Genomic DNA, 24,367 nt, shown 5'->3' on the forward strand with positions numbered 1-24,367 from the left:
ACTGCTATGGGAGCCTATCTAAGATGAGGAATACGTCGGAGGACACAATCCCTTTGAAGAACAAGTTACTTCTTACCTTGTAACGTTCTTTCGACGGGATGTTCCTCCGACGTATTCCTCATCGACCCTCCCATCCATCCCCGCAGTTCTACTTCCCTTGTTGTTGCAGCTTACGCTCCTTCAGGGTGATTAGTCTAGTCCAGACAGTAATACTGTGGGCTACAAAACGGAACTGAGCAACGGACGCTGCGCGCGGCCTTTATAGGCAGGATGATGTCGAGCGTCGATACGGCGGCTGTCGAGGGACATCGACTCGGAGGACGTCGACGCGCAGCGCCCTCTAGAGAAAAATTTTTCCGAGGCCAGCAGAGCTGGAAGGAGATATCTAAGATGAGGAATACGTCGGAGGAACATCCCGTCGAAAGAACGTTACAAGGTAAGAAGTAACTTGTTCTTCTTTCTCACTCTCTCTCTCCTGCCCCTCCAATGTTTCTCTCTTTGTCCTCTATTCCTACTTACTGCTACTCCCTACTACTCTCAACTCCAACTACTCTCCATTACTCTCTCCACTCGCTTCGCCACACTCCTAATACTCCACTACTTTTTCACACTCTCTCCACTAGTCTCTCCGCCCAACACTTTCCTCTCTCTCCTACTACACTACACTCTTCTCCTACTGCAGTACTCTCCTCCCGCTACACTACACTCTCCTCCTGCTGCAGTACTCTCCTCCTGCTACACTACACTCTCCTCCTGCTGCAGTACTCGCCTCCCGCTACACTACACTCTCCTCCTGCTGCAGTAATCTCCTCCCGCTACATTGCACTATGCTCCCACTCCTTCCCGTTGCCCTCCTTTCACTCTGTCACGTTTCCCAACCCCCTCACACCTTCTACCCTCTCCCTTCGTCTCACCCACTAACCTTACATGCACTCACAGCCAACTAACACTTTCGCTCACCAGCCAATAGCGCACCTTGCATGTCCCTTCACTAATTCTCCTCCACGCTTCGCTGCACCGTCATTTCAAGGTGTGCGTCCGCGTTGAAGAGAGCGTCTAGATTGCCAGTAGGACTTGCGTGGTGCTCCACTGCATCCCTGCTTGCTGCTGTCTCCCCTCCCCTGTGATCACTGGAATCGGAGCTCCACCACAAAGACTTCTGGTAGCTGTAGTCCTATGGGACATAAAGAGAAACACGTGCCAATATGTTGCACAGCAGGTGTGGGACAAGCAGAAATTATATTTGGTGCATTCAAACAGGCACATGTAGACGGGACTCCCTCAGCCAGCATCTGGGGCAGGACTGGCTCTGCCAAGTACCCTGGTAGGTGTCCTGCTCCAGGTTGAGAGGGGGTCCCCGTCGCCTCCTGCCAGGATCAGAACCCTGACCCTGTCCCAATGGGCACATGCTCTGGGTAGGGGTTGGCACATGGCCCTCATATGCCTTTGTTCAGGGGTGTTCAATAAACTGTGGTTATTAATTTACACAAGACCCTGAACATGTTTCTTCTTTGTAGGCAGATGGCCAGGACATGCGTCGCTCACAAATCTCGTCTGTTTTGTAGGTGATGGACTTGCTGCATGCCAGGGGACCACGAATGGTGGTGATCACCAGCTCTGACCTGCCCGCCTCCTTGGGTGAAGACTACCTGATGGCTCTGGGTAGCCAGAGGAAAAGTATGTGCCTCAACGCCTGGCCCCAAGCCCCCACCTTGGAGTTTCCCTTCCATCTCCCTACTTGCGCACGTGCCAGCTGTGTGTTACTTGTGCACTGCCTCCTATTTGGTTTTACTTACTGCATGGAGTGCTTTATAAATAAGAAAGCTGTGGCCAGCAGCTGAGCACTGTCTGACCAATTACTGTGCTCCTTCATTGGTTTGTATAGTGTGTAGGGATTTCTGTGGACATTTCTGGGAACAGTACATCACAGCACTGAGAGGGTTATATAATGCAGGGCGGGGTTATGAAGGTGTATGGGAGACACACCCCCTTGCCCGGCCCAAGTTGTTCTGATCATAATATCACTCATAAGCAGGATTGGCGCCTTGAAGCAGTGTCGTTTATCACTGGGTACCTTCACGAAATCAAGGATTAATAATTCAAAAAAAGAAACACTAATCATACTATCCACCTGCCCAAGTCTGACCCCTGCCCTCAAACTGCCCCTTGCCCACCTCCCATTCCACTGTAAATGTTTGCCTTTTGTGCGCGGGGCTCCCACAGGCTAGCGCCATTCATTTATGTGACCTTCCTCTCTTTTAGTGGTTGTTGTAGCTTTGTAGATGGTTTATAAATCATCCTTAAACCAGGGCATAGGTCACACCCTACATCTGCAGGTTGAAGGCAATAGCCCGCTGGATGGGCCTTCGTTTCTTAAGCTTGGCCTAATCTCAAACTGAGCTCTGTGTGATGGGCTAGCCCCCTTGGCCTTTTGGTCTCCCCCCTTGTGTAGTGTAGTCTGGTCTGTTTTCCTGTGTGACGGAACCCACGGGGTCTCTCATTTGTCCTCTGTCTCCACCATACGGCGAGTCTGTACTTGGGACCACCAGCCTGTCTGATGATCCAGCTGCACGTCTACTGTCGAATCTTGCACATCACAAGCATAGTGCGCCCACACAGCAGTCACACTAATGGCTGCCTGTCCCTAGGAGGGTGAGGCTATCTTTATCATAAATATGCTGCTCCCTTTCATGTCTGATTGTGTGGTTCTCCACAGTCATTTTTCAGACTCTAAGGTTCTATGGATGAAGACTGGCAGCCGTGTGATTCTCAGCTCAGGCACCAGTGCTCCGGAATAGACTGCCCTTGACCTCTGAGGCCCCCTGTATCACACCACTCACAGTTATGATGCACAGCAGAATAGTGCCAAGAGGCCATTCCTCGTAGCAGTCTCTTACAAGAAAACGACATTGCCAGTAGCAGAGGAATCCAGAGGTCCAGATGGCAGAGCGATGTACACAACATTGGCAGCAGCAGAGGAATCCAGAGGTCCAGATGGCAGAGCGATGTATACAACATTGCCAGTAGCAGGGGAATCCAGGGGTCCAGATGGCAGAGCAATGTACACAACATTGCCAGTAGCAGAGGAATCCAGAGGTCCAGATGCCAGAGCGGTGTACACAACATTGCCAGTAGCAGAGGAATCCAGAGGTCCAGATGGCGCAGCGATGTACAGAACATTGCCAGCAGCAGAGGAATCCAGAGGTCCAGATGGCAGAGCGATGTACACAACATTGCCAGCAGCAGAGGAATCCACAGGTCCAGATGGCAGAGCAATGTACACAACATTGCCAGCAGCAGAGGAATCCATAGGTCCAGATGGCAGAGCGATGTACACAACATTGCCAGTAGCAGAGTAATCCAGAGGTCCAGATGGCAGAGCGATGTTCACAACATTGCCAGTAGCAGAGGAATCCAGAGGTCCAGATGGCAGAGCGATATACACAACATTGCCAGTAGCAGAGGAATCCAGAGGTCCAGATGCCAGAGCGGTGTACACAACATTGCCAGTAGCAGAGGAATCCAGAGGTCCAGATGCTAGAGCGATGTACACAACATTGCCAGTAGCAGAGGAATCCAGAGGTCCAGATGGCAGAGCGATGTACACAAAATTGCCAGCAGCAGAGGAATCCAGAGGTCCAGATGGCAGAACGGTGTACACAACATTGCCAGCAGCAGAAGAATCCAGAGGTCCAGATGCCAGAGCTGTGTACACAACATTGCCAGCAGCAGAGGAATCCAGAGGTCCAGATGGCAGAGCGATGTACACAACATTGCCAGCAGCAGAGGAAATCAGAGGTCCAGATGGCAGAGCGATGTACACAACATTGCCAGTAGCAGAAGAATCCAGAGGTCCAGATGGCAGAACGGTGTACACAACATTGCCAGCAGCAGAAGAACCCAGAGGTCCAGATGGCAGAACGGTGTACACAACATTGCCAGCAGCAGAAGAACCCAGAGGTCGAGATGGCAGAGCGGTGTACACAACATTGGCAGCAGCAGAGGAATCCAGAGGTCCAGGTGGCAGAGCGATGTACACAACATTGCCAGTAGCAGAGGAATCCAGAGGTCCAGATGGCAGAGCGATGTACACAACATTGCCAGTAGCAGAGGACTCCAGAGGTCCAGATGGCAGAGCGATGTACACAACATTGCCAGTAGCAGAGGAATCCAGAGGTCCAGATAGCAGAGCGATGTACACAACATTGCCAGTAGCAGAGAAATCCAGAGGTCCAGATGGCAGAGCGATGTACACAACATTGCCAGTAGCAGAGGAATCCAGAGGTCCAGATGGCAGAGCGATGTACACAACATTGCCAGTAGCAGAGGACTCCAGAGGTCCAGATGGCAGAGCGATGTACACAACATTGCCAGCAGCAGAGGAATCCAGAGGTCCAGATGGCAGAGCGATGTACACAACATTGCCAGCAGCAGAGGAATCCAGAGGTCCAGATAGCAGAGCGATGTACACAACATTGCCAGTAGCAGAGGACTCCAGAGGTCCAGAGGTCCAGATGGCAGAGCGATGTACACAACATTGCCAGTAGCAGAGGACTCCAGAGGTCCAGATGGCAGAGCGATGTACACAACATTGCCAGTAGCAGAGGACGCCAGAGGTCCAGATGGCAGAGCGATGTACACAACATTGCCAGTAGCAGGGGAATCCAGGGGTCCAGATGGCAGAGCGATGTACACAACATTGCCAGCAGCAGAGGAATCCAGAGGTCCAGATGGCAGAGCGATGTACACAACATTGCCAGCAGCAGAGGAATCCAGAGGTCCAGATAGCAGAGCGATGTACACAACATTGCCAGTAGCAGAGGACTCCAGAGGTCCAGATGGCAGAGCGATGTACACAACATTGCCAGTAGCAGAGGACTCCAGAGGTCCAGATGGCAGAGCGATGTACACAACATTGCCAGTAGCAGAGGACTCCAGAGGTCCAGATGGCAGAGCGATGTACACAACATTGCCAGTAGTAGATGACTCCAGAGGACCAGATGGCAGAGCGATGTACACAACATTGCCAGTAGCAGAGGAATCCAGAGGTCCAGATGGCAGAGCGATGTACACAACATTGCCAGTAGCAGAGGACTGCAGAGGTCCAGATGGCAGAGCGATGTACACAACATTGCCAGTAGTAGATGAATCCAGAGGTCCAGATGGCAGAGTGATATACACAACATTGCATCAATATTGACCAGAGGATGAAGGGATCAGTGAAAGGTGCGAAAAGGGGTCTGGTGGCTGTTTGAGACACGCAGCGAGATTCCTGGTGGCGTGACAGCCACTGTGTGGTCTTTGTGGTGGGAGTGGTTGTTTTGCTTCACAGGTTCCCAGAGGCCTCCATATGGTACAGCCAATGGGTGATAGATCGCAGAGTCTTTTACTGGAGCTGCCGGCGTGCCAGAGGCGATCCGTATTTGGCGCAGTGTGAGCACCAGGATCTATTGATCTCTCGCGTGTAATCTGGCCGAGATAATGACGACCACTAACACACTCGTCTGGTAATGGAGGCTATTAGGTAGAGCGTTGTTGACGATTTCTCACTCATTTCCCTCCAATCTTAGGCTCGTGGTGCTGTTTGTCCCGCCCAGTGGGTCAGAAGAATAAAGGAGGTTCTAGGGCCTTTTCAATGTTCCATTTCAAAACTTGGAGCCGCTTATGAAGTCTGTCGGCGTGGATGTCACTCTGGCACAGATCAGAGAGTGCTTCACGTTTTGAACTGTTGATCATCTGTCAAGGTGTTTGGGGCGAGGTCTTCAAGAGAGCAGGTTCTTGGAAGTACACTACTTCATGTGATTTGCACATGCTGTGAATACAATCTAGGCCCCCTCCTCCCCCTTTGCAGAGAGTTCTTCTGCATTCATAGATTGAGGTATGTCACAAGGTGATCAACAGAACACCCACAATTACACACAAACATAGGATTATGTGAGGGATCAGTAATGCGAGGCAGACAACGGCTTTTGGTTTTCTCAAAATTACACATTTTATTAAAGAAAACGGTTTCAAATAAATCCTCACTAATCCTACTCTATCCTACTCTATCCTACTCTATCCTACTCTATCAGGGAATTCCCTAACTGGTCTAAAGGCGAAGGGAATAACTCTTAACATAAACAAACTGGCCCTCACACTAAGCAACAAAACATTCAAAGTAAACAATACACAACATTGCCAAGGTGCTAACGAAACCTTAAAACATATGGTTCTGTTGTGTACACATCTTGGAACATTGAGAACGAGGTATCTGGGCACCTGCATGAAAGACTTTATTCTAACGCATGTCGACAGCTCGTGGTATAAACTCAGCAAGGGACAAAATTGCGGTCTGATTTTTGCACTAACAAAAATGTTGCAAGAGATATTTACAGTGGATACATGGGAAAGAAAACAACATATGTATATATATATATAAGCTTAATGCATGAAAAATAATGGACTGCTAAGAGAAGGGGGGTAGAGGCTATTCAAGATTAGAATGCAAATCCCCCATCCTGACATGTATTTTGAACTGATCTTTTATTCACTTAATGCAACTCTTTCTTATTTGGGTAGTTTCACAAGTTAACACAATCTTGTTCTGTCCTTCTGCCACTTTCTTACACTGATAATGTTATAAGGGCAGAATCTAAGATGTGGTGTCTCTCGCTTTTATAGTTTTTGTCATTCTCTAGTCTTACTTCTTTTCTTTTTTCTTTTTTCTCTCCTTTCTCTTCTTTCTTGCTTTTGTGTCCATTGTAATTCTGTTTTAAATTTTGTCTACGATGTGGCAAAGGTTTGAAATAAACTACAAGCAAATAAAATAAAAAAAATTAGAAAAAATGAACACCATTAAAGAGTTAACAACAAATAACCAGCAATTTGGATAGCCTTCACCTGTCCAGAGTCAATTTCCCCAAATGTTCAAAAGGAAAAGTAAAGTCTTGAACCAGTTCTTATAAGTTACACATGCAACAAAAATCCACTAGTAACAGTTCTTCAGCTTTCAGTTCAAATGATCCCCTTCCAATTCCAGGCAAGAAAATAGCACCAATGTTAATCCTGGATATCTTCTTTCCAAGATAGTTTTGCCACAGTTGAAAGAATAGATTGAAAAGTTCACAAATGGTTATGGCAAAACAGAAACGTGATGGCTGGAAGGTTTTGAATGAATCATAACCACGGGCAAAGCTCTGGGCAACCCTCCAGACCATCGTTTTTCAGCCTGCCAAGCCATTACAAAAGGGGAAAATCCATATGCAAATCAGGCTTGGTCCTACTCCAAAAGGAGCAGTCCAGCCCGAACTGCTAGGTCACATCCCTTCTGCATGAGACCACAAGCATCCCCAGACATGTTTCAGCCTTGTTGGGCATCATCAGTGAGGAGTAGCTTGGGTCTCTAGGCCCGGCAGACTCGGGACCCACGTCTGGGCATACCCGTCCCACTCGGGGTGACTTTAGCAAAACAGAAACGTGATGGCTGGAAGGTTTTGAATGAATCATAACCACGGGCAAAGCTCTGGGCAACCCTCCAGACCATCGTTTTTCAGCCTGCCAAGCCATTACAAAAGGGGAAAATCCATATGCAAATCAGGCTTGGTCCTACCCCAAAAGGAGCAGTCCAGCCCGAACTGCTAGGTCACATCCCTTCTGCATGAGACCACAAGCATCCCCAGACATGTTTCAGCCTTGTTGGGCATCATCAGTGAGGAGTAGCTTGGGTCTCTAGGCCCGGCAGACTCGGGACCCACGTCTGGGCATACCCGTCCCACTCGGGGTGACTTTAGCAAAACAGAAACGTGATGGCTGGAAGGTTTTGAATGAATCATAACCACGGGCAAAGCTCTGGGCAACCCTCCAGACCATCGTTTTTCAGCCTGCCAAGCCATTACAAAAGGGGAAAATCCATATGCAAATCAGGCTTGGTCCTACCCCAAAAGGAGCAGTCCAGCCCGAACTGCTAGGTCACATCCCTTCTGCATGAGACCACAAGCATCCCCAGACATGTTTCAGCCTTGTTGGGCATCATCAGTGAGGAGTAGCTTGGGTCTCTAGGCCCGGCAGACTCGGGACCCACGTCTGGGCATACCCGTCCCACTCGGGGTGACTTTAGCAAAACAGAAACGTGATGGCTGGAAGGTTTTGAATGAATCATAACCACGGGCAAAGCTCTGGGCAACCCTCCAGACCATCGTTTTTCAGCCTGCCAAGCCATTACAAAAGGGGAAAATCCATATGCAAATCAGGCTTGGTCCTACCCCAAAAGGAGCAGTCCAGCCCGAACTGCTAGGTCACATCCCTTCTGCATGAGACCACAAGCATCCCCAGACATGTTTCAGCCTTGTTGGGCATCATCAGTGAGGAGTAGCTTGGGTCTCTAGGCCCGGCAGACTCGGGACCCACGTCTGGGCATACCCGTCCCACTCGGGGTGACTTTAGCAAAACAGAAACGTGATGGCTGGAAGGTTTTGAATGAATCATAACCACGGGCAAAGCTCTGGGCAACCCTCCAGACTATCGTTTTTTAGCCTGCCAAGCCATTACAAAAGGGGAAAATCCATATGTAAATCAGGCTTGGTCCTACCCCAAAAGGAGCAGTCCAGCCCGAACTGCTAGGTCACATCCCTTCTGCATGAGACCACAAGCATCCCCAGACATGTTTCAGCCTTGTTGGGCATCATCAGTGAGGAGTAGCTTGGGTCTCTAGGCCCGGCAGACTCGGGACCCACGTCTGGGCATACCCGTCCCACTCGGGGTGACTTTAGCAAAACAGAAACGTGATGGCTGGAAGGTTTTGAATGAATCATAACCACGGGCAAAGCTCTGGGCAACCCTCCAGACCATCGTTTTTCAGCCTGCCAAGCCATTACAAAAGGGGAAAATCCATATGCAAATCAGGCTTGGTCCTACCCCAAAAGGAGCAGTCCAGCCCGAACTGCTAGGTCACATCCCTTCTGCATGAGACCACAAGCATCCCCAGACATGTTTCAGCCTTGTTGGGCATCATCAGTGAGGAGTAGCTTGGGTCTCTGGGCCCGGCAGACTCGGGACCCACGTCTGGGCATACCCGTCCTACTCGGGGTGACTTTAGCAAAACAGAAACGTGATGGCTGGAAGGTTTTGAATGAATCATAACCACGGGCAAAGCTCTGGGCAACCCTCCAGACCATCGTTTTTCAGCCTGCCAAGCCATTACAAAAGAGGAAAATCCATATGCAAATCAGGCTTGGTCCTACCCCAAAAGGAGCAGTCCAGCCCGAACTGCTAGGTCACATCCCTTCTGCATGAGACCACAAGCATCCCCAGACATGTTTCAGCCTTGTTGGGCATCATCAGTGAGGAGTAGCTTGGGTCTCTAGGCCCGGCAGACTCGGGACCCACGTCTGGGCATACCCGTCCCACTCGGGGTGACTTTAGCAAAACAGAAATGGTTATGACCTTTGCAGTGTTTTTTGGTATAATTGTCAGGATTCTTCTTTTTGGATTGTTGCTTTCCTCTTGACAACCACCCTTCTAATACTGTTACCGTGGGAACAGACTCCTTTGTTCCACAGTATGCAACTACCTCAACCAACTTCAATTTAATATCCACTGAGTGTTATACACAACCACAGTTCTGGTATTTCTGCTTCAACTTTATACTTCAGAATTGTTAGGCATTTTAAAGACAAGACTCTGACATCCACGGGTAGGCAAGGCACTCTTCTTTCCTATGCTGAAAGAAAAGGGCAGTCTCTTACTGCCACAGGTATAAACTGCCTTTGCTTCAAGACTGACTTTCTCTCAACTTCAGCAGTCACAGCATTACAGATTATTTGTTCAGTCTTCTTACAAGCACCCAGCTCCCTTGACCAGCTTTATTCGCACCTTCTTGGTTCCAGTACCTACCCTGAAGCTGTATTGCCACACTTTCACCTTCAGATAACAATGTCACACTTGTATCAGAGGACAGTGGACCTTTAACAACTTCGCAGATCAGATGGATCGATTTAAACAGGGTTTGCTTCGCAATAGAAAGGGGAGTTGCATCTTGGCTTGGGTAATTCTTGTTCTTATTAGTACAACTTCTGGGTTTAAAGAATAATTGTTCTTAATGTTACAAGCTTGTCTTCAAAGGAGAAACAGATTTAGGGTATCTAGTGTTTCCATCAAAAAGGTTTCCAACAAAACCGTTTCCATCAAAACCTATCCATCGAAAATATATGCATCAAATGCATATATGTAATGGGTAAAGGGTCATTTTTGTTGGGGTGGGTTTTTAAGGGTAAAAAACGGGAGGTTGGGAGGCGACCAAACCCCCCACCCAAAAATACAAATAAATGCATGCGATGCAAATATTTTCGATGGTTGGGTTTTCGATGCAAAAACTTTTGTTGGAAAGTTTTAGATGGAAAGACCATAAACCCAGATTTAGGCACATGCGACCACTCTTTAAGATAAATATTTAACCTTAAATAACTGCCAGTGATTGTATTCCCACATAATATCACACAAAAACTTTCTAACTCCTGCCGGCAATCACAATTGGCCACACGCGACCCTGCTTTGATGCTGCAAGGACTTGTAACAATTGTGAAAGTCAAGGTTAGAGTTTTCGGAATGTTTTAGCAAGAGGTACCTCTTGTATTGGAGACACACGACCACTCTGGCAACAGTAATAGTTCAACAATGGGGAATGAAATGCTTTTCTTCATACGCAAGCCTGTGGCATTCACTAGAAGTGTGCGTGATAGATTTCCATCGTTAGTAATACTTTTCATAACGACTAACAGCTTGTACTCGGTTTTACTCTTACGCAAGTCAACAGTTACCGTCAAGGTTATCGGAGTGAACTTTAACGCCGAGCTTCACTCACCGGCTCTAGGAACACTGCGGTTGCGGGCTGTTTCACCTGTCTGACTTCTTCCACTTCTATTACGGCTTTGGGCACCCTTTGGACCCACACCCTTCTGCACCACAAGTGTCTCGGTCTGGTCATGCCAACTGGTAGTCTCCTTCACTCCTCTGTCCCTTGGATTTCTTTCTGCTATAGGCTTCTGGCTTCAGCACGGTCACAGCTGTGCAATTACAGCCACTAGGAGCACCTAGGAAAACCTCCACCCTCAACACGTCTTTCTAAGTGCAGTCACAGCAACACAGGATTTGTGAACACAGGGCACTCTCAGAACTTGCAGGTGAAATCTGCTGTCCCCACATCCCGGCGTCCCTTAAGTGTTCACACTTCCTCATGAATTGCCAGCCCTGTGCTCTTCTACTTCTGCTACTATTGCCAGCCTTCCAATTCCTGCTCCAGCTCCTTCCTTCTTCCCTCTCCTGCTGCAGCCTTTTATACATCGTAGGCTGCAAACCATTAATGTCAATTGCCTGACCCTCGTAACAGCGGTTAGGCATTATTGCCTGTCCTCTACATCTACATGCTTCGTCAGCCCTCTTCTTCCTCTCAGTCACTATAGGATTCTGGGACATGTAGTTCACTTTCTTACTGTTGGGTTTTCTACTTCATGTGTGTTTTTAAGGGTAAATTCAATTCCCTTACTAATTTCAACATAGGGGCTGTAGGTTTTAACTTTGTTAGAGGAAGATGATTTATAGAAGACATGTTCACTATTCCTGGAAGTGTAACTTTGGTACTGAGGAGGGCATTTGATTTTGGGGATAACAAAGATTCTTTCTTTTGGTATAATATGCTTTGGTGTTACAACCTTAGGGTTCATCACCTTTGATTGAATAGGAGGTTGAAAGACATTAACATGACACTAAGCCTTAACCTCTTCTGGCATAGTGGTAAGAATCTCCCTGTCAGTGGAAAAATACTGTGGGCCTCATTACGAGTCACCCGGTATGGAAATAACGGTGGCGTTAAACCCGCCGCGACCACCGTTGTTTCCATACCGGGTGATCTCGAGTCATGCAGGCGGAGGTGTCATTCCCGCCAGGTCTGACCTGGCGGGTTTAACACTGCCCGCCTGCAGGCGGACGTGAACACCGGCACCATCACGAGATGGTGCCAGTGTTTCCATGGTCCCCATTCCCATTGAGTCCTATTGGACTCAATGGAAATGGGGATTTACCGAATTCTGCCTCCGTAATTCCTGAGTCACCAGGGTTGTAATGCCCCGGTAATTCCGGGAATCACAGAGGCGGAATGGTAATACGAGTCCGGCGGTAACCGAGCCAGAAAAACCGGCAGGTTACCGCCGGACTCGTAATGAGGCCCTGTGTCTCATCCCATGGAATCCCCTCACTACCCTGGGCCCTGTCTCCACCCAGGGGATCCTGCCGCAGTACACAACCCCCAGTGTTTGGATCAGGAAGCGTCTGCCTCGGCTGGCCACCTGGGAGGAGACTCTAGGCAAGGCTTCAGTGAGGGATCCGCAGGATTCTTCACACAAGCTATGGCCACCAGGGCTTAACCGCAGAAAATAGTGAACGGGAACCTTTTTCTAAAGCACTAATGTTTGGATCGTGTCCACACAAGTCTCCCGGGGTGTGTGCCTTTGTCTTTACCCTGTCCCTAAGTCTGTAGGGATGGCCGTAGAACTGCTACCAGGGAAAGCGCTGTATCATACCCCTCTTGTCCCATGGGTTTTCCCAGGGCAAGATCTGTAGGTTCCCCTCTTGCTCCAGGGGCTATTCTTAGTGTTTAGGGACGGAATCGCCCCCACCGGTGTACTCAGTAGGAGTTTGTCTACCCATTCACTCGGATTGAACACTTGTTTAGTTGTGTTGGTGGGTCTGCAGCTCCATCAAGGCTTTTTGATCTAGACTTCCATATAAGCCTTACGCTTTCTACAGCGTGGCAGATATGACTTACCCACCTCCTGCTGCTTAACGCTGTCTCAGTGCGCCGATTAGCTTTGCCACGTTCTGCTTCTAAGCTTTTCAGAGTTCTCTCTGCCATATTTAGCTTGGCTGCCTCCTGCTTCACACCGCTCGCTTTGTGTGGCCTGTCTGGCTTGGAGCCTCCCACATCTTCGCCCTCTTTTAGGCCTGTTTCGCTGCCACAACTTGTGTTTCTTACTCCCTCTCAGTGCAACATATTTTACTTGTCCACTTCCTGCTTCTTAGCTGCTTATAAACTTTTTTGTGTGTTTTTTCTGTTTGCTTGTCCGTCTCCTGCCTCCTAGCTATCTCTCTCTCTTTCTGTAGCCTATTTGGCGTGGCCACCTGCCATTTTCTAGCTCTGTGTGTGGCGTATTCTGTTTCTTAGCTCACTCTCAGTGTGGCCTATATGGCTTGGGCTTGGTCACCTCCCACCCTATATCTCTGCCTGTCTCTGTTGCAGTAACACTTCCTCTGTGGAAGAGCCTCATAACTGGACGTTTCTGCCTCTTTTTCTGCAGGTGCTGAAAGTGCAGGCTGCTCTGGTTGCTGGGTCTGTTTCCCTTTTTGGCTCTGTATCGTGATTGACTATTACCTAATGGTTCCACCACCTGCCCATGTGTTTCACGTTTCCTGATAATCAGGTCAGGGTATTGTGGTGATCCCTTCTTCCACTGTTCCGTGCCTGCTGGGCTCTCACTTTGGGCTGAAGAACAGCGGGAATGGTTTCATGGGCTGTAGGTTGTGTAGTAGGTCAGATCAAAAGGAAAAAGTGGAAGCATGATTATGAAGACTTTAAGGTTTAATATCTCCGTAAAACCACAACTCCAACCCTACTCTGAAGTAGAACATCAGAATGTCAGGAGATCTAAACAGAAGTAAAGTGCTTGCTCCAGAATCCTAATGTAACATAGTTCCTGCCCTTACCTCTCAAAAGGAAATAACAAATAGACACATGATTTGGGAACTGCCCAATGAAAGGGAGTGCTGCTGGCTTCTGACCCCCACCCCAGGTTCTCATTACCATAGACCCGTGCCTATGTTTACAGTTAGTCATAAAGTTTGTATCCTGCTAGGGGGCTGTCTGGGACTCCAGCCAGTTCTTTGTCTTTCATCCCACTATAGGTTTCTCACAGTCCTTCTCCCTTACAAAACACTTCAGTCTTTCTTGCTCCCCTACTTAGAGTTCTTCCAGTCCCTTCCCCACTCTGGTGCCCTGCTCCTTATCACTCATTACCACTCCCCACTCTGGGGTTTCTCCCTTTCATCCCCACTCTGAGACACTCCAAATTCAATCTCCCCACCCTGGGGCTGCTCTGTTTCCTCCCCATTCTGGGCTTCTCTGTTTCCTCCCCATTCTGGGCTTCTCTGTTTCCTCACCATTCTGGGCTTCTCTGTTTCCTCCCCATTCTGGGCTTCTCTGTTTCCTTCCCACTCTGGGGCTTCTCTGTTCCCTCCCCACTCTGGGGCTTCTCTGTTCCCTTCCCACTCTGGGTCTTCTCTGTTTCCTTCCCACTCTGTGGCTTCTCTGTTCCCTCCCCACTCTGGGTCTTCTGTGTTCCATCCCCACTCTGGGGCTTGTTTCTTTCTCTCTCCCCACTGCAGGGCTTCTCTGTGCCCTACCCACTGCAGGGCTTCTCTGTTCCCTCCCCAGTCTGGGGCGTCTCTGTTCCCTCCCCACTCTGGGGCTTCTAGGTTCCCTCCCCATCGCAGGGCTTCTAGGTTCCCTCCCCATCGCAGGGCTTCTAGGTTCCCTCCCCATCGCAGGGCTTCTAGGTTCCCTCCCCACTCTGGGGCTCCTATGTTCCCTCCCCACTCTGGGGCTTCTCTGTTCCCTCCCCACTCTGGGGCTTCTCTGTTCCCTCCCCACTCTGGGGCTTCTCTGTTCCCTCCCCATCGCAGGGCTTTTAGGTTCCCTCCCCACTCTGGGGTTCCTCTGTTCCCTCCCCACTCTGGGGTTCCTCTGTTCCCTCCCCACTCTGGGGCTTCTCTGTTCCCTCCACACTCTGGGGCTTCTCTGTTCCCTCCCCACTGTGGGGTTCCTCTGTTCCCTCCCCACTGTGGGGTTCCTCTGTTCCCTCCCCCACTCTGGGGTTCCTCTGTTCCCTCCACACTCTGGGGCTTCTCTGTTCCCTCCCCACTATGGGGCTTCTAGGTTCCCTCCCCACTCTGGGGTTCCTCTGTTCCCTCCCCACTCTGGGGTTCCTCTGTTCCCTCCCCACTCTGGGGCTTCTCTGTTCCCTCCCCATCGCAGGGCTTCTAGGTTCCCTCCCCACACTGGGGTTCCTCTGTTCCTTCCCCACTCTGGGGCTTCTCTGTTCCCTCCCCACTCTGGGGCTTCTCTGTTCCCGCCCCACTCTGGGGCTTCTCTGTTCCCTCCCCATCGCAGGGCTTCTAGGTTCCCTCCCCTCTCTGGGGTTCCTCTGTTCCCCCCCCACTCTGGGGCTTCTCTGTTCCCTCCCCATCGCAGGGCTTCTAGGTTCCCTCCCCACTCTGGGGTTCCTCTGTCCCCTCCCCACTCTGGGGTTCCTCTGTCCCCTCCCCACTCTGGGGTTCCTCTGTCCCCTCCCCACTCTGGGGCTTCTCTGTTCCCTCCCCATCGCAGGGCTTCTAGGTTCCCTCCCCACTCTGGGGTTCCTCTGTTCCCTCCCCACTCTGGGGTTCCTCTGTTCCCTCCCCACTCTGGGACTTCTCTGTTCCCTCCCCATCGCAGGGCTTCTAGGTTCCCTCCCCACTCTGGGGTTCCTCTGTTCCCTCCCCACTCTGGGGCTTCTCTGTTCCCTCCCCATCGCAGGGCTTCTAGGTTCCCTCCCCACTCTGGGGTTCCTCTGTTCCTTCCCCACTCTGGGGTTCCTCTGTTCCCTCCCCACTCTGGGGCTTCTCTGTTCCCTCCCCACTCTGGGGCTTCTCTGTTCCCTCCCCATTGCAGGGCTTCTAGGTTCCCTCCCCACTCTGGGGTTCCTCTGTTCCCTCCCCACTCTGGGGCTTCTCTGTTCCCTCCCCATCGCAGGGCTTCTAGGTTCCCTCCCCACTCTGGGGTTCCTCTGTTCCCTCCCCACTCTGTGGCTTCTCTGTTCCCTCCCCACTCTGGGTCTTCTGTGTTCCATCCCCACTCTGGGGCTTGTTTCTTTCTCTCTCCCCACTGCAGGGCTTCTCTGTGTCCTACCCACTGCAGGGCTTCTCTGTTCCCTCCCCAGTCTGAGGCTTCTCTGTTCCCTCCCCACTCTGGGGCTTCTAGGTTCCCTCCCCATTGCAGGGCTTCTAGGTTCCCTCCCCATCGCAGGGCTTCTAGGTTCCCTCCCCATCGCAGGGCTTCTAGGTTCCCTCCCCATCGCAGTGCTTCTAGGTTCCCTCCCCATCGCAGGGCTCCTAGGTTCCCTCCCCACTCTGGGGCTTCTCTGTTCCCTCCCCATCACAGGGCTTCTAGGTTCCCTCCCCACTCTGCGGTTCCTCTGTTCCCTCCCCAATCTAGGGCTTCTCTGTTCCCTCCCCATTCTGGGGCTTCTCTGTTCCCTCCCCACTCTGGGGCTTCTCTGTTCCCTCCCCACTCTGGGGCTTTTCTGTTCCCTCCCCATCGCAGGGCTTCTAGGTTCCCTCCCCACTCTGGGGCTTCTCTGTTCCCTCCCCACTCTGGGGCTTCTCTGTTCCCTCCCCATCGCAGGGCTTCTAGGTCCCTCCCCACACTGGGGTTCCTCTGTTCCCTCCCCACTCTGGGGTTCCTCTGTTCCCTCCCCACTCTGGGGTTCCTCTGTTCCCTCCCCACTCTGGGGCTTCTCTGTTCCCTCCCCACTCTGGGGCTTCTAGGTTCCCTCCCCACTCTGGGGTTCCTCTGTTCCCTCCCCACTCTGGGGTTCCTCTGTTCCCTCCCCACTCTGGGGCTTCTCTGTTCCCTCCCCATCGCAGGGCTTCTAGGTTCCCTCCCCACTCTGGGGTTCCTCTGTTCCCTCCCCACTCTGGGGTTCCTCTGTTCCCTCCCCACTCTGGGGCTTCTCTGTTCCCTCCCCACTCTGGGGCTTCTCTGTTCCCTCCCCATCGCAGGGCTTCTAGGTTCCCTCCCCACTCTGGGGTTCCTCTGTTCCCTCCCCACTCTGGGTCTTCTCTGTTCCCTCCCCATCGCAGGGCTTCTAGGTTCCCTCCCCACTCTGGGGTTCCTCTGTTCCCTCCCCACTTTGGGGTTCCTCTGTTCCCTCCCCACTCTGGGGCTTCTCTGTTTCCTCCCCATCGCAGGGCTTCTAGGTTCCCTCCCCACTCTGGGGTTCCTCTGTTCCCTCCCCACTCTGGGGTTCCTCTGTTCCCTCCCCACTCTGGGGTTCCTCTGTTCCCTCCCCACTCTGGGGCTTCTCTGTTCCCTCCCCACTCTGGGGCTTCTCTGTTCCCTCCCCATCGCAGGGCTTCTAGGTTCCCTCCCCACTCTGGGGTTCCTCTGTTCCCTCCCCACTCTGGGTCTTCTCTGTTCCCTCCCCATCGCAGGGCTTCTAGGTTCCCTCCCCACTCTGGGGTTCCTCTGTTCCCTCCCCACTCTGGGTCTTCTCTGTTCCCTCCCCATCGCAGGGCTTCTAGGTTCCCTCCCCACTCTGGGGTTCCTCTGTTCCCTCCCCACTCTGGGGTTCCTCTGTTCCCTCCCCACTCTGGGGCTTCTCTGTTTCCTCTGATCCTTAGTTTCTGTTTCAGATGGAGAACACCACAGAATATGGTCAGAGAGGTGTTTTCCCAAACCCTCTTTTATTTTAATAAAAGTCTTTGTCCACAACCATAAATATATGTGGCAGTGTTTCATCCCTGCCTCTTCACACCACTCTGTGGCTTCTGGGGTCTCTCCCCACTCTGGCTTCTCGGGTCTCTCCCCACTCTGTGGCTTCTCGGGTTTTCTCTCCACTCTGAGGCTTGTTTCTTTCGCTTTCCCCACTCTGGGGCTTCTCAGTTCTCTCCCCACTCTGGGGCTTCTCTGTTCCCTCCCCATCGCAGGGCTTCCAGGTTCCCTCCCCACTGTGGGGTTCCTCTGTTCCCTCCCCACTGTGGGGTTCCTCTGTTCCCTCCCCCACTCTGGGGTTCCTCTGTTCCCTCCACACTCTGGGGCTTCTCTGTTCCCTCCCCACTATGGGGCTTCTAGGTTCCCTCCCCACTCTGGGGTTCCTCTGTTCCCTCCCCACTCTGGGGTTCCTCTGTTCCCTCCCCACTCTGGGGCTTCTCTGTTCCCTCCCCATCGCAGGGCTTCTAGGTTCCCTCCCCACACTGGGGTTCCTCTGTTCCTTCCCCACTCTGGGGCTTCTCTGTTCCCTCCCCACTCTGGGGCTTCTCTGTTCCCGCCCCACTCTGGGGCTTCTCTGTTCCCTCCCCATCGCAGGGCTTCTAGGTTCCCTCCCCTCTCTGGGGTTCCTCTGTTCCCTCCCCACTCTGGGGCTTCTCTGTTCCCTCCCCATCGCAGGGCTTCTAGGTTCCCTCCCCACTCTGGGGTTCCTCTGTCCCCTCCCCACTCTGGGGTTCCTCTGTCCCCTCCCCACTCTGGGGTTCCTCTGTCCCCTCCCCACTCTGGGGCTTCTCTGTTCCCTCCCCATCGCAGGGCTTCTAGGTTCCCTCCCCACTCTGGGGTTCCTCTGTTCCCTCCCCACTCTGGGGTTCCTCTGTTCCCTCCCCACTCTGGGACTTCTCTGTTCCCTCCCCATCGCAGGGCTTCTAGGTTCCCTCCCCACTCTGGGGTTCCTCTGTTCCCTCCCCACTCTGGGGCTTCTCTGTTCCCTCCCCATCGCAGGGCTTCTAGGTTCCCTCCCCACTCTGGGGTTCCTCTGTTCCTTCCCCACTCTGGGGTTCCTCTGTTCCCTCCCCACTCTGGGGCTTCTCTGTTCCCTCCCCACTCTGGGGCTTCTCTGTTCCCTCCCCATTGCAGGGCTTCTAGGTTCCCTCCCCACTCTGGGGTTCCTCTGTTCCCTCCCCACTCTGGGGCTTCTCTGTTCCCTCCCCATCGCAGGGCTTCTAGGTTCCCTCCCCACTCTGGGGTTCCTCTGTTCCCTCCCCACTCTGTGGCTTCTCTGTTCCCTCCCCACTCTGGGTCTTCTGTGTTCCATCCCCACTCTGGGGCTTGTTTCTTTCTCTCTCCCCACTGCAGGGCTTCTCTGTGTCCTACCCACTGCAGGGCTTCTCTGTTCCCTCCCCAGTCTGAGGCTTCTCTGTTCCCTCCCCACTCTGGGGCTTCTAGGTTCCCTCCCCATTGCAGGGCTTCTAGGTTCCCTCCCCATCGCAGGGCTTCTAGGTTCCCTCCCCATCGCAGGGCTTCTAGGTTCCCTCCCCATCGCAGTGCTTCTAGGTTCCCTCCCCATCGCAGGGCTCCTAGGTTCCCTCCCCACTCTGGGGCTTCTCTGTTCCCTCCCCATCACAGGGCTTCTAGGTTCCCTCCCCACTCTGCGGTTCCTCTGTTCCCTCCCCAATCTAGGGCTTCTCTGTTCCCTCCCCATTCTGGGGCTTCTCTGTTCCCTCCCCACTCTGGGGCTTCTCTGTTCCCTCCCCACTCTGGGGCTTTTCTGTTCCCTCCCCATCGCAGGGCTTCTAGGTTCCCTCCCCACTCTGGGGCTTCTCTGTTCCCTCCCCACTCTGGGGCTTCTCTGTTCCCTCCCCATCGCAGGGCTTCTAGGTCCCTCCCCACACTAGGGTTCCTCTGTTCCCTCCCCACTCTGGGGTTCCTCTGTTCCCTCCCCACTCTGGGGTTCCTCTGTTCCCTCCCCACTCTGGGGCTTCTCTGTTCCCTCCCCACTCTGGGGCTTCTAGGTTCCCTCCCCACTCTGGGGTTCCTCTGTTCCCTCCCCACTCTGGGGTTCCTCTGTTCCCTCCCCACTCTGGGGCTTCTCTGTTCCCTCCCCATCGCAGGGCTTCTAGGTTCCCTCCCCACTCTGGGGTTCCTCTGTTCCCTCCCCACTCTGGGGTTCCTCTGTTCCCTCCCCACTCTGGGGCTTCTCTGTTCCCTCCCCACTCTGGGGCTTCTCTGTTCCCTCCCCATCGCAGGGCTTCTAGGTTCCCTCCCCACTCTGGGGTTCCTCTGTTCCCTCCCCACTCTGGGTCTTCTCTGTTCCCTCCCCATCGCAGGGCTTCTAGGTTCCCTCCCCACTCTGGGGTTCCTCTGTTCCCTCCCCACTCTGGGGTTCCTCTGTTCCCTCCCCACTCTGGGGCTTCTCTGTTTCCTCCCCATCGCAGGGCTTCTAGGTTCCCTCCCCACTCTGGGGTTCCTCTGTTCCCTCCCCACTCTGGGGTTCCTCTGTTCCCTCCCCACTCTGGGGTTCCTCTGTTCCCTCCCCACTCTGGGGCTTCTCTGTTCCCTCCCCACTCTGGGGCTTCTCTGTTCCCTCCCCATCGCAGGGCTTCTAGGTTCCCTCCCCACTCTGGGGTTCCTCTGTTCCCTCCCCACTCTGGGTCTTCTCTGTTCCCTCCCCATCGCAGGGCTTCTAGGTTCCCTCCCCACTCTGGGGTTCCTCTGTTCCCTCCCCACTCTGGGTCTTCTCTGTTCCCTCCCCATCGCAGGGCTTCTAGGTTCCCTCCCCACTCTGGGGTTCCTCTGTTCCCTCCCCACTCTGGGGTTCCTCTGTTCCCTCCCCACTCTGGGGCTTCTCTGTTTCCTCTGATCCTTAGTTTCTGTTTCAGATGGAGAACACCACAGAATATGGTCAGAGAGGTGTTTTCCCAAACCCTCTTTTATTTTAATAAAAGTCTTTGTCCACAACCATAAATATATGTGGCAGTGTTTCATCCCTGCCTCTTCACACCACTCTGTGGCTTCTGGGGTCTCTCCCCACTCTGGCTTCTCGGGTCTCTCCCCACTCTGTGGCTTCTCGGGTTTTCTCTCCACTCTGAGGCTTGTTTCTTTCGCTTTCCCCACTCTGGGGCTTCTCAGTTCTCTCCCCACTCTGGGGCTTCTCTGTTCCCTCCCCATCGCAGGGCTTCCAGGTTCCCTCCCCACTCTGGGGCTTCTCTGTTTCCTCCCCACTCTGGGGCTTCTCTGTTTCCTCCCCACTCTGGGGCTTCTCTGTTTCCTCCCCACTCTGGGGCTTCTCTGTTTCCTCCCCACTCTGGGGCTTCTCTGTTTCCTCCCCACTCTGGGGCTTCTCTGTTCCCTCCCCATCGCAGGGCTTCCAGGTTCCCTCCCCATCGCAGGGCTTCCAGGTTCCCTCCCCATCGCAGGGCTTCCAGGTTCCCTCCCCACTCTGGGGCTTCTCTGTTTCCTCCCCACTCTGGGGCTTCTCTGTTTCCTCCCCACTCTGGGGCTTCTCTGTTTCCTCCCCACTCTGGGGCTTCTCTGTTTCCTCCCCACTCTGGGGCTTCTCTGTTTCCTCCCCACTCTGGGGCTTCTCTGTTCGCTCCCCACTCTGGGGCTTCTGTGTCCCATCCGCACTCTGTGGCTTCTCAGTTCTCTCCCCACTCTGGGGCTTCTCTGTTTCCTCCCCACTCTGGGGCTTCTCTGTTTCCTCCCCACTCTGGGGCTTCTCTGTTTCCTCCCCACTCTGGGGCTTCTCTGTTTCCTCCCCACTCTGGGGCTTCTCTGTTCGCTCCCCACTCTGGGGCTTCTGTGTCCCATCCGCACTCTGTGGCTTCTCAGTTCTCTTCCCACTCTGGGGTTTGTTTCTTTTTTTTTTTTTTACTTTATTTATTAATTATGGTGGTACACGTCGCTGCTTCAACATGACATTTCATAACATTCAACAGTTCAATTACAATATCAAAACACAGTTACAACCTGTAATTTCTACACAGTCTGCCCATTTTCGGGTCTAGTCGGGCTACTTCCGGCCAACCCTGATTCACACAAGTAAACTCTGAACGGGCCCAGATGTCTTTAGGCTTACATGGTCTCGGTAGCGACAGTACATATTGTTCTTCACATTCATTGACCTGAGCCAATTCCTTAAGAAAGTGATTTACACGTGGTGCGTATGCACTCTTCCACTGCTGCAGTATACATTTTTTTGCTACTATGCATGCTACATTAAATAAACCTCTTGTCACCTCCGAGGTTTTCCCAATATCTCTGAATAAGTATTTTTGGGGCGTCAGGTCCGCCGGGATCTGTGTGATGTCCATAAGGATGGATGCTACTTCACCCCAGAACCCGTATATGGGTGGACAACTCCAATATATATGGAATGAATCGGCATGGTCGCTTCCACATTTCAGACAACTGGCCGGGCCATCACGAGTGAATTTAGCTACCTTCTCAGGTGTATAGTGTAACTTATTTAATACCTTAAATTGGATCTGGCGTAGGCCTGCATTCATGGACACCCTTTTGGTTAAATCACAGTATTTTTCCCATGCCTTGTCTGAGATGGTGATTCCTAGATCAGCTTCCCATGAGACCTTGATCCTATTGGTCGTAGGCATACTTGCCTGCACAACTGCGTAGAGCCCCGAGACACTAACCCTCTCCTGTATAGACAGTGCGGCAAGTGGACAGGTGGTTCATCTGGAAATAGAGGCCATCTGGCCTTAAAAGCCATACGCATTCGGTGATATTGTAGTATCTTCAGTTGATCCCTCCCCATTCCAATTTTAAATTCCTCTAGTGTTATGAATTTACCATTGGGGTATATATCTTTTAGTTTGAATTCCTCCTCTGGATCCCAGTTTTTTTGGACATCTGGGTCATAAAATGGTGTTATACCGGGGAAGTTCCAGAAGGGAGCTTCCGAGTAATAGGGAGTCTCCAAACCCAACCTGCGGAAGATTCTAGACCATGCATGCACTGTTATGCTAACTGGGTGGAATGGACAGTCGTCTTTATATTTCTTATTAAAGATTATGGAACGTAAGTCGGTTGAGCGTACAGCGTGTCTTTCAATACCAACATGGGGGGAGATGTTCTGTTCATCATACCAGCATCTGATTAATTGGGCCTGTGCCACTAGGTAGTATAATTCAAAGTCTGGGGCCGTTATGCCCCCTTTATTTTAGGGTTCCTCCATTTTTTCCCACTTCATTCTGGCTGCGCCCCCTCCCCACACAAATTCTACCACCAAGGAACGAAGGGGCAGGAAAAATTGTGCCCCCGGCCACAGTGGGATATTAGTGAATATATATATAGTAATTTTGGTAATATTACCATCTTCAATATGGCCACTCGGCCAATAAGTGAAATAGGGAGTTTTGTCCATAAACGAAGCTTGGTGGATATACTACCCAGGAGGTGTTCATGATTGTCAGCGTGGAGGGTTGAGCTGCCACCAGACACTATAATTACCAGATATCTTATTTTACTTGGGGACCATTGCAGCCCATATGTGTTGGCCGGGTATCTCGTGGCAGGGGTCAGGTGAAATATCTCAGATTTTAGATCTGTTGGTTTTATAGCCAGAATATTCGGCAAACTCCTGGATGGTCTCGATCGCCGGGCCTAAGTGTATATCCGGTTCGCGGATATATAACAATGTGTCATCTGCATATAGAGATATGGAGTGGGTCAGGCCGGCCATTGTGATACCTCTCTGTCCCTGGTGTTCCCTGATCGCCGCCGCCGCCACTGGTTCAATCGTAAGGGCAAATAGTATTGGGGAGAAAGGGCATCCCTGTCACGTACCCCTACCCAGCCCAAACCAGTCAGACATCATGCGATTGGTCAGCACCTTGGCTCCAGGGTCTGAGTACAAAAGACCGACGCATCTCAAAAAATATGGGCCTGTACCAAATTTCTTCAACACTTTGAACAAGTACAACCATGATACTGAATCGAACGCTTTTTCAGCGTCGAGTGATACTGCCACCGCCTGAGCTTCTGGTTTTATCTGGGCCATGATGCCAAACAATCTCCTAAGGTTGAGAGCTGTTGACCTAGTGGGGATAAAGCCGCACTGATCTGGATGTACCAACGTGGGCATGTGCGGGGCAGGAGTCTTGTGGCCAGGATCTTGGCAAATATTTTGGCATCGCAGTTTATTAGGGACAAGGGTCGATAGGAGGACATCTCATTGGGTGGTCGCCTGGGTTTCAACAAAACTGTTATTATGGCCTCTCTCATTGATGCTGGCAGGGTGCCCACCTCCACCGCCTCCTCCCATACCGACAATAGCACCGGGGACAGTACCTCATTTAACTCCTTATACAATTCCGCTCCTAGTCCGTCTGAGCCCGGTGCCTTGCCGCTAGCCAGTGATTTGATCGCCTTGGCGACTTCCTCTGCGGTCAGGGGTTGATCCAGCACAAGTCTGTATTCCATAGGCAGCGTTGCGAGAGGAATGCTGTCGAGGTACGTTTCCACATCCCCGGGGGACTTCGAATCATGGTTCGAGTACAGGTCTGTATAGAAGCGGGTGAATTCCCTATTTATCCCTTCTTCACTAGTGACCACTGAGCCGTCACCCGTTAATATACTGTAGATCGTTGAGTGCTGTCTGTCGGCTTTAAGTAGGTTGGCCAAGATGCACCCTGCCCTGTTGCCCTCACCGTATCTACGCGCTCTATGAGGGGTTGACATATAAAGCAGTTCCCTAGCCGCTAGCTTATCAAATTCCAGAAGGTTACTATTTATGTCCGCAAGGTTTTCGTTATCATGTTTTATCAGTGTATCTCACTTCCAGGTTTTCCAGTC

At 52.0% G+C, this 24,367-nt stretch overlaps 1 protein-coding gene across 1 annotated transcript in view; it reads left to right on the plus strand.

Annotated features, from left to right (window-relative positions):
• PDXK (pyridoxal kinase) overlaps positions 1-24,367 on the plus strand; it is a 664,932-nt gene that overhangs the window by 621,843 nt on the left and 18,722 nt on the right. The window contains exon 8 of the mRNA XM_069635674.1: positions 1,566-1,677. Coding sequence (XP_069491775.1) covers positions 1,566-1,677 — 112 coding nt within the window. The remainder of the gene's footprint in view (positions 1-1,565; positions 1,678-24,367) is intronic.

Source organism: Ambystoma mexicanum, chromosome 7p (genome assembly GCF_040938575.1).
Source record: "Ambystoma mexicanum isolate Mex_15411 chromosome 7p, UKY_AmexF1_1, whole genome shotgun sequence".
In the NCBI taxonomy this organism is placed as follows: Eukaryota; Metazoa; Chordata; class Amphibia; order Caudata; family Ambystomatidae; genus Ambystoma; species Ambystoma mexicanum.